The 10,429-nt window shown below is 36.3% G+C and overlaps 2 protein-coding genes across 8 annotated transcripts; both read left to right on the top strand.

Moving 5' to 3' along the window:
• The first annotated feature begins 3,198 nt into the window (after positions 1-3,198).
• LOC133794779 (ras-related protein RABA5a) lies at positions 3,199-7,043 on the top strand. Of its 7 annotated transcripts, none has more exons than XM_062232176.1 (6): positions 3,199-3,409; positions 3,819-3,865; positions 4,932-5,009; positions 5,093-5,179; positions 5,668-6,095; positions 6,415-7,043. In XM_062232176.1, the coding sequence occupies exons 5-6, from the start codon at positions 5,756-5,758 to the stop codon at positions 6,750-6,752; spliced, it is 678 nt and encodes a 225-aa protein (XP_062088160.1). In that variant the 5' UTR covers positions 3,199-3,409; positions 3,819-3,865; positions 4,932-5,009; positions 5,093-5,179; positions 5,668-5,755; the 3' UTR covers positions 6,753-7,043. The 7 variants fall into 7 exon arrangements, with proteins under 7 accessions (XP_062088160.1, XP_062088155.1, XP_062088159.1 ...); XM_062232171.1 differs by having other exon boundaries at positions 5,349-6,095; XM_062232175.1 differs by lacking the exon at positions 4,932-5,009.
• A 1,557-nt stretch (positions 7,044-8,600) lies between these two features.
• On the top strand, positions 8,601-10,163 carry LOC133794780 (uncharacterized). Its single transcript, XM_062232178.1, has 2 exons — positions 8,601-9,650; positions 9,768-10,163. The coding sequence occupies exons 1-2, from the start codon at positions 9,525-9,527 to the stop codon at positions 10,041-10,043; spliced, it is 402 nt and encodes a 133-aa protein (XP_062088162.1). The 5' UTR covers positions 8,601-9,524; the 3' UTR covers positions 10,044-10,163.
• Positions 10,164-10,429: the final 266 nt, after the last annotated feature.

The following is a 10,429-nucleotide window of genomic DNA, read 5'->3' as shown; positions in this document are numbered from 1 at the left end:
CAGGTGTAGGGAACCCTTAGTCCCAACATAGTCATACAACCGGGTACAGTTTTCTTACATTTAATTCCAAATGCTCTGATTACGAGAAATGACACTTGAGCACGATCCCTTTCCCGAGCCCTAGCGTACACCTAGTCACAACCAAGATAAGGGATTCCATCAATAATAAATGAATAAAGGTTTCCAGACCAAGTTCTAGCCTTCAGAACATTGAATTCCACCAAACACGGTAGTTGAATTGATCCCGAGCACCCTAGGTTAAGTTCCCGCACCTAAAACCTCCTCAACGCCAAAAATGATCTTAAGAGCCGCGGCCCTAAGCCCCCCATGCCACGGCCTGCCTCCTACCAGAGGCCCAACCTCCCCAAACAGCACACACGGGTCGCGGCCCTACACTCCCCATGCCGCGACCCATCCTTCATTTCAACTCCCATCTGTTATAGAGGGTTGCGGCACACCAAGAACAGAGCCGCGGCCCGAACCCTTCGAACCCATAAAAGTCACCATTTTCAACAACTAAAACCCAATCAAATTAACCCAAAATCATCCCAAAGACATAATTTAACTATCACAAACTCCCTAACATGTTCCCAGTTGCAAAACCCAACAAAAACCTAGCTTAAATCCTCATCCCAAAACTTCAATTCAATCTTCTATATCAAGAACCCAAGAACACTTAAAACTCAGCCAACAACTATAGAATTAAACAGCTAAAATCATAATTCAATACTTACCTCAACTTCTGTCTGAACCATCAAATTGATACTGAATTAATCCCCAAGATTCCAGCTCAAATCCTTGAGTTTCTAGCCCAAATTCCCTTGGTTTCCACAAGTTAGCTTGAGAGAGAGTTTGAGAAAGATATGAGTGAGCTGAGAGAAAGAGGTGGGTCGGTTTAGGCAGCTTCCACTTATTCCTTTGTTTTGTTTTATCTTACTTAAGTTAATCCCGAGGCTCGGGGTACCAAAAACGTCCCCGAGGGCAAATGGTAAACTTCCCCAATATTCCCTCCTAAACTCTCTAACCTCAAATATATCTCCAATTATTTACTTTCACAACCTGTTAACCCAAATAAACGTCTAATATCCAAAATACCCATTGACTCGCCCCGATTCTAGTATCGGGTCTTGTTGTGACTTTCCCGCTAGCTGGTTCCCTAGGGTCGCCTCGAGCCACATGCTGCAAATATATCCACATAATAATGTGGTCTCCACAATTATAACATATAATCACACTTATACCATTAGCGAGCCAAAATTATAAATATGTCCCTTATTAGCTAATCATGGCCCACATGCATATTAATACCCATAAACATGCATCTCATCTATTCATATAATCATATAAGCATGCTTATCACAGAATTATACATTAAATCATTTAAATCACATATAAATCAATTATGCTCTCCCGTCACACTAATCAAGGCCCTTAAGCCTTATTAGTGATTTTTGGGTCGTTACATTAGTCATATTGAATTTTTTTTTTACCAAAATCCTGTCCAATGTATTATTTTTCCATTTTACAAAACGCATGGTCTGAATTGTCATTTAACAAAACACAAGGTCTAATCTAGAGCTGTAAATACGGGTCAGGCTTTTTGGTACGGCACGAAATCGACACGAGCACGACACGACTAAGCAACAATTAGCATAAAAATGTGGTAAAATAAATTTATTTTGTAGAGTTATCAATTTTCAAGTTTAAATTTTGAGTATTTATTAGTAGGTATTCAAATTATAATAATTAATGAATATCTTTAATATAATTGTTATTGACTGGTTTTGTAGCCAACTGACGCGGAGTCAACTAATAAATAAATAAGCCAAGAATCTGATAATAATGAGTGGTAAATGATAAAGAATACTAGGATTTATAGAGGTTCAGCCCGAAGAATTGGTAATGACCTACTTCCTCTTAGATTTGTATTGATCTTAAGGGTTTACACAAGATAACCAGTGAATACACGTAGATTTCTAAGTGTAAATAACAATACAGAATGGAAAAATCGCTGCTAAGTACCAAGCCAGGCTGCTCGGTATGTTTCTAGTGCTGGTCGGTAGGCTATTTTTCTGAACCCCCTCCACTATGATGGAGGGTTCATATTTATATTGTCTCTCTTGCCCAAGGGTTGCGTCTGAGCATAACTGATTGGGAAATATCCCTTTCTTTTCGCAGGTAGTTATAATCTTATTTGTTAGGAGGTTTGACCGAGTCTTTAGGGTTGTTAGACGCCTCTTTCGGGTGGTTGTGCGATTCTTGCGAACTTCTAACAATGAGTGTAATTGCTTTCCTCCAAGCAGTTATGTTTGTTCGTCATATTGATCAACTGCTCTTTTGGCAAGCAGACCGAGCAGTGACCATTACACTGACCAACAAGTTTTATAGGGGTCTTGTCGAGCAGCTGAGCTTCTAGAGATAGTATGTCGAGCACTAACTTGACGTATACCCTACAGGTATACACCAACCAACCTGTCGAGGGGTCTACCCAGCCTACTCTACGAGTCCAATTTTGGTGCCACGTCATACATGTCAATTTATAGGATAACAATTGTGTTTAAAGTATGGTTGAAAATATATAAAAATAATTAAAACTACAAATTAAACTAAGAAATGCATTTAGTTTAGTTGTTAGCTTATTAATCCTTAAAGAGAAGGTAGACAGTTCAAATCTTTACTCTTGCTTTTTTTAGAAATAATAAAATTGGCTTGAAAATGAGCTTGAATTTGGGCCCAAATAAGTAAAATAGATTATGAATCACGACACATATAGGTCGTGTTGGGCCTATATTTTCAAAAGTGGATTGTCATGACACAACCCACATTTATATACGGGCTCGGTACAACACGTCAAGAATTTTCCGAAACCACGAAAATATGGTTCGTGTCAGGCCGAGCCATCCTAAATTTGAAGCTCTTGTCTAGTGTAATTTTTGTAAAACACATATCCAATGGTATTTAACCATTTAAATATGCATGATTAAATTTAACTGTACAATATGAACTTTATGTCTCAATCATTACTCATTTATAAAATTGAATATTTATTAAATTCTAATTCAATGAACTATGACAATATTTACAATAAAATATTAAAAAATAAAATTATGTATTATATTGACATATATTTACTCGTTGTTCAAACAAAAAACATATATTTACTGTTTTGTACGTTCATCACTTTCACATTGGGTTCACATTTTACTGTAAGAACTTTATGAGACATAAATGCCCTCACCATTTTCAGTATATTACCCAAACAGTCCTTTTGTCCGTTTCTCCATCCTCTTCATTTGTCCGGTGGGGTTCTCTTATCCTCATACTCTCGCCGTTTACTCTCCGCACCGTCTCCGCCTCTCTCCGTTGACCTCCGATCTTTTATGTTATCCCCGCCGATCATTTTCCTACGGTATCTCTCTCTTCCTATCCTTCTGTATCTATCTGACTATATATGTATATGTATATAAATGTCCTATCAACACACGCACGCCCACGTTTTAGCGCTTTCTGTTCTCTCACCGGATCCTATCACAAAATTCGAAATGCCCTTATGAAATTTGACCTTCATTTTCGTTCTTTTGCATTTGATTGTTTTATTGATAGTTTTTAGTCATTGCAATTTTAGACCAATATTTTTGTGGTTCTTTTTGGATCTTAAAATTTTCTATGTTCTGTAGGTGTTTACACTCTTACGTTACCAAAATTCGCTTCTTTTATTTTATTTTATTTTGTTGGTGGATGTGGAGGGCTTATGAATTATTATGGATTTGGGTAACAATTATGAGAATGGTAGTTCTGAGTGAATTGGGTTGTGGCAGGTTTTGACAAGTTCAAGTTAATGATCTAGTATTGGGTCCATAATCAGGTAATGCTTAGAATTTAAGACTCAAACTCAAATTTCAATATTCCTTTTAACATTGCTAATTATTTTATTTTCCAATAGAAATGTAGAAACTTCAGTTTATGTTATTTTTTATTTTTTTTCTTTCAAAGAAATGGAAGAAGGGAAATTCTGCAGCTGTAAGTGTATTTTGGGGTTAAGAAACTAAAGGGATGTTCTTACTTCTTAAAATGGTTTTTCATGTGTAAAAGTGGGAGTGTAAAACAACTAGACATTCGGATGACTTTGGGAGAGTGCTGGTTGAAACTCTTGAATCTTGGTGTTTATTAGTATTACATGGAACGAGAAGTTTCATTGCCTTTGCTTTTATCCGGGATTCTAAGGAGAATCTCATTTGAGTAACCAGAACATAAGCTAGTTTACTTCGTATTAAATAGAATCTATTCTCTTCATGGTTTTGTAGCTTAATATAATGGTTTACAGGGTTATACTTTCTGACTCTGCTTTTTGAAGATTTAAATTCATTAATGGAATTTTACAATATGAAGTAGACATATGAAAATCACTAGCGATTGAGGTATAGTATGAATATGTTTGGAAATTGGTTTCTAGTGCTTAAACCGTATGTTATAATGCTATTATTACTTCTTACAGTAGAAGGACTTTTCTTTTTGTGAGGAGGAATAGGTTGGGGTTGCTGGAGATGTTGAAAGTAACCTCTGCTACTTCATTATACTTATCTTGCCGCTGCTATGAAATCATTCATGTAGGACCTCAATTATTGAAAGTCTATTGAGAACATTTCAATAATAGAATAATGGAAGAAATTGACACATCAACCTACATCTTAACTTATTATCTCAACATATTAGAATAAGCTGAATTTGAGGCTTAAAATGAATTTTTGTCAAACCTTCATCAAATCAAAATTTTAAAGAAGCTTTAAGAAGGGGATCACTCAATTTTTATAACTTAAGAATGTAGATTTCCAAGTTAGTTTTCATCCGGTCCCTCCTTTCTCATCTTATTATATAAATGCATATATGTATATATTTTTTTTCAACTCAGTTAGTCAGGTTATGTAATGCAGGCATCATATTTGAATACGTGAATATCATGTTATGGGTTTGATAGTTTTTCAATGAAGCAAGAAGCTTCTGATTTGATGGTATGGTGTTGTGACATCACTCACATGCAAGCTGACATATTGTTGTTGCAAGAAATAGTTTATTAAACATCATTCTTCCTCAGGATTGACCGTCGAAGCATTAAGCTGGAGGGGGGGTCTGGAGTAGGAACTAGAAAGAGGCCAAAGTTCAAGTCAAACAAAGGATTGAGGTATTACCTATTTCTGTAGAAAGTTATAGTTATTGCAGCATGCAAATGGGTGTAACTAATAACTATCACTTGATCACAAAATGCACTCTCCCTCTGCTACTCTATTGAATTAGTTGAATAAAAGTTGCATCATTATTATGTAACTCTTGATGCCCTTGCGACTCAACAGGGATCTTAGACCTGTATCACTTTTATGGAGGGCAAGATTGGAATTTAACTAAAGAGAAAGCGATCAGATAGACTAAAATCTGTGCAGGAATCTGAAAGTGGAGCCAGAGAATTCCCCTTTTCTTTTCTTTTATAATTTTGCTCTGTACTCTTTATTTGCCTAATTTTTTTTTAGCTGCGTTCAAGTAATTACTGAATGGCAGCTTATGTTTCTTTATATACCTGCCTTGGCATCCAAGTTTCTTGAGTCAGCTGTTTTCTTCTTGCATGAGTGATTCCCTGTCCTCATCTTGAACATGGTAAAGTTTGATGTCTCGTAGGTTAAATATTAGTCCTGAAAGACCCAAACTACAGATGGCCACTCTTTATTAGTAAGTTTCTATAGAGTGAAGGCTGTGAAGGCTGACAATGGCTTTTTATTCTGAGGAGGAAAAAACTGAGGATTATCTTTTCAAGATTGTTCTAATTGGTGACTCAGCTGTTGGAAAATCAAATTTGCTTGCAAGATTTGCTAGGGATGAATTCTACCCAAATTCAAAGTCAACTATAGGAGTAGAGTTCCAAACACAGAAGATTGACATCAATGGAAAGGAAATTAAAGCACAGATATGGGATACAGCTGGTCAAGAGCGGTTCAGGGCTGTTACATCTGCATATTATAGAGGTGCGGTTGGAGCTCTTGTGGTGTATGATATAAGTAGACGCCAAACATTTGATAGCATTGGAAGATGGCTCAATGAACTTCATAGTAAGACTCCTGGCAATCTTTTTTGACATGTCGTTCTGGCATTATACTCATACTCACCTGCATACACACAAATTCTCCTGTATTCTCTCTTTTTACTTCATATTGTGCTTTCTTTTAGCGTGAGGCATGTTTTTGAAACTATGGAACTTTGCTCTCAACTTGAGAACGTTAAAAAATGGATCCATGACTCCGATTCTCTTGCCTTGCACTTTTCTATTAATGTATAGATTGATTTTTTGGTCTTTAACACCCGTTGCATGCATTCATTTTTAACGTGATGAGAAAAAGTATTAATTGGCATGGTGTAATATTTCGACAGCTCACTCCGACATGAATGTAGTCACAATACTTGTTGGTAACAAATCCGATCTAAAAGATGCTAGGGAGGTATCCACTGCTGAAGGCAAAGCCTTGGCTGAAGCACAGGGTTTGTTTTTCATAGAAACATCAGCTCTCGATTCATCTAATGTTGTTGCTGCCTTTCAGATAGTTGTGAAAGAGATCTACCACATATTAAGCCGAAAAGTTATGATTTCTCAAGAGCTCAAGAAACAAGATCCTATATGGGTAGGAAATGGAAAAACTGTGGTTTTACAGGGAGAAGGGAATCAAGAAACAGGTCCAGAACTTAAAAAGGGTTGGTGCTGCTCTTCTTAAAGCTATACACCTTGGAATGTTGTGAACAATCTTTTGCTGTTTCTAACTAGTCTCTTTCCACTATAGCTATTCCACTTTTCTTCTTCTCCATGGGACCAGATTTCTTGGAGTTCATCGAAATGTTAATTCAAATTTAATTCATTCTCACCTTTTTTTTAGATCCCTTTTTCCTGTGGGTGATTGATGCTTGTAGAAGAGAATTTAAAGTAGAAAATGTAAATGATGTGAAGGGGGCATTGAGAAGGCTATGTTATACAATACAGCGTTCAAAATTGAGTTTTTTTTTGCTTATATCATTACTAGGTTCTTGTGTTTTGCTTCTCATGTTTTTTTCTTCCCCTTTTTCTTTTCTTGCATAATAAGATATCGCTTGTGTTGGAGTACACTTTAAAAGTCCGTTGGTATGCTTCCTTATTTAAAATAATTTCTTGAAATGTGTCTTAGAATTGCTTATAATGTGAGGAAAGGGCAGACTAATTCTGTATAAAGTGGTGATCGGCTTGTATGTATTTGCTTTGCTTAGAAGTGATTCTATGGAAACTGAATAATCCAAAGGCAAAGTGTTTATCGATCTTTCACTATTTACAGCTATTATAAAGACAAATGTAGTATTGTTGTTTTAGTTATTTTTTCTTTGGCTGAAACTTGTTCTTGAAATTATTACTTATTTTCTCTTCTTTTGACCTGGAAATTTGGTGTGAATTGTCTTGGAGATGAAAAAAAGAACACGAAGGAGAATAAAAAATGAAAAATTTCAAGGTATATGCCCTTTAACATAGTTAATTTTTTTTAAATGTCAATATAACTTACTAACTCAAACATACAATATTTCCAATTTTTTGGACAAAAACATCCTTTGATATTCAAACACTCTCCCTCTCTCTCAGGCGAAACTCTCTCTCTCAGACCCCTCACATTCTCACTCTCTCTGTGAGGCGAAACTCTCTCTCTCTCCTCGTCACAGCCAGCACGTCGTCGTCCCCACCATCTTCTCCGTCATCGACAACAATAAGATCGTTTTTTGTTTAAATTTGAATCATAAGGTATAAATCGATGAAATGGGTTTGATTTTAATCCTAATGTATGATTTTAATCTCTATTTTCAAAAATATAGCTTGAAATGAGTTTGATTCTATGTGCATCGTTTTGGAAGATTGGGTTTAAATTCAGCAAAATTTTGGTCGGTCATTGTTCATTCGATGTCATTTCGATGCTTAATCGATGGTAATTCAACGACATCCAGTGCATGTGTATATTTTTGAATAATCAATGTTGTGTCATCGATGCTCAATCGATGAATTTTCGATGGATCATTAAATAAAGGCGACAGTAAATCGATGTTATATCGATGCTTGCATAGTTTTCAGTTTTCTTTCTATATAAAATCGATGATATTTCGATGTTGATTCGATGATTTTTTAGTATTAGTTGTTATTTGTTAAATGTCCATCGATGCAATTTTGATTCTAGTTTGATGGTATTTCAATGCTTTCTTGGTTTTAGTGTTCTTTTGATAAATCTAATAATTTCGATGCTATTTCAATGGTTGTTCGATCTCATTCATTTAAATGGTGATGCATCGATGCTATGTCGATGTGATGTCGATGGAATTTATATGTTATCTGCTTGAAAGATATTCGATGCATAATCGATGCTATTTCGATGGCATATCGAAACATTGTTTGTTGATTTTATTTTGTATATAATTGATGCAATTTCGATGTTGATTCGAGGATGGCTTAGTTCAGTTGTTATTTGTTAATTGTATATCGATGCCATTTTGATGGTATATCAATAGATTGTTTGTTGATTTGTTAAATCAGTTTCGATGGTATTTCAGTGTTGTTTCGATGAATACTTGTATATGTTGATTTTTGCCTTTTGCTTCGATGCCAAATCGATGGTAATGCGATGGCATTTCGATGACAATAGCAGACTGAGTTTTTTTTTTCTTTTGTAAATTTAACTAATTCTCTCTCTCTTTTTTTTTGGATATTTTGGAGATGGCACCCAAACATCCCACCACTTGAGATCCCCATAGAGGATCATTATGTCAGTCGTATGACCTATAGGGGTTCCGGGAGGTTAACTAAATTGAAGAAAAAGTTAGAGGAGCATGGATTGTTGGGGAAGGTGAATGAGTTTTTTTTTGGACCATTCTTCACAGTCCATGCCTTTCCGTTCTCTGGGGCATTGGTGCACACACTGCTTTTGCAGAAGGTGAAGTCTCGACGTGACAATGAGGTGCATTTCTTGATGGGCCCAAACTTATGTAAGTTTGGGGTGCACGAGTTTGCCATTATGACTAGCCTGAGTTGCTCATGTCCACCACTTACCGCTGACATTCAACCTCACCTTACTTCCTCCCGCTTACTCGATACATATTTCAATATGGAACCCAAGAAAGACATTAAGTTCTGTATGTTGGAATGAGCTTTTAGTATGTGCGATTTACCTAATGATTTGTACAAGCTCGGTTTGGTTTACTTTGTGGAAGGGATACTATTGGCCGCTGAGAACAACAATGTTATTTGGCGAGATTCATTGTCGATTGTCAAGGATTTAGAGTATTTTGAGAAGTATCCATGGGGATCCCTTTCATTCAATAAAACTATGAAACAATTCAGTAGAGATATGAAAGCGATTGGTGCTACAATACATGTTAAGAAGGCGAAGAAGACCACTGAGGTGGAGTCTTCTAAGGGTGTTCAAGTGGAGGCAAAGTACACCTGCAAGGGGTATCCACCAGCCTTGCAATATTGAGCATACGAGATGATTCTTGATTTGCAGAAGGAATACGCCAAGCCTTATGGATTCAAGTTCCTTAGGATGCTACAGTGGGAGAGCACATGCCAGCCGAAACATTCGCATGTGAAAGATGTACTTGCAAGAAGACGTGTAAGTTATTTTAAATTTTAAAAATACAAATTTTTTTGCCTTATACCAATCAACTTATTCCGTTTTTAATTTGCTTGTTTTGTTTCCATTACACTTGTCATGCATTTCTATCCTAAGGCCTTGACCATAGATCACAGGATAGAGGGGGATCCTCCAAGGTATGCGATCCTGCAGGATATGTTCCAGCCTGCGCCAGAGGATGGAAGACCTTATGATCCTGAGGCAGAGGCTGATGCGGTGGCTGAGATAGCCGTGGAGGCTGGCATATTTGTGGAGGATGCCCCAACGGGGACTGCTCTAGATACTAGTGCAGAACCTACTTCTGCTCCTGCTCCTGAAGCTTATGACGTTGTGTTGGGTGAGATGGCCAGACTATTAGGTAGACGAGGTTGAGGCCACTCTAGGTGTCCTTGTTGCGATATTTTTGCTATGCAAGTGCACACAATCGAATAAACAAGTAATAGTAGTGGAAATATAGTATCGTTCCGTCAGGGAATTGATCTAATAATTACCAATAGAAAACTTTTATTTCTATTTCTAATGAAAATTTAGTGACAATTAACAATGAACAATAAACTAGCAAAGCAAGATTTAATTAACGAAATTTAATATAAGCGAAATATTAGAGTATTCTAATTTCATCAACCTTCAATTCTATTCAATCAATAATACAACTAACATGTTTCTTTGATCTATGGTTATAGCAAGTTTACTATTGACAATTCTATTCTTTCTCAAGATATAAAATATTCAGTTTACCTGTGAATTTTCTACATGTC

This window comes from Humulus lupulus, chromosome 8 (genome assembly GCF_963169125.1).
Source record: "Humulus lupulus chromosome 8, drHumLupu1.1, whole genome shotgun sequence".
Lineage (NCBI taxonomy): Eukaryota > Viridiplantae > Streptophyta > Magnoliopsida > Rosales > Cannabaceae > Humulus > Humulus lupulus.
The sequence above is the reverse complement of the archived record's forward strand: the minus strand, read 5'-3'. Positions and strand labels throughout refer to the sequence as shown.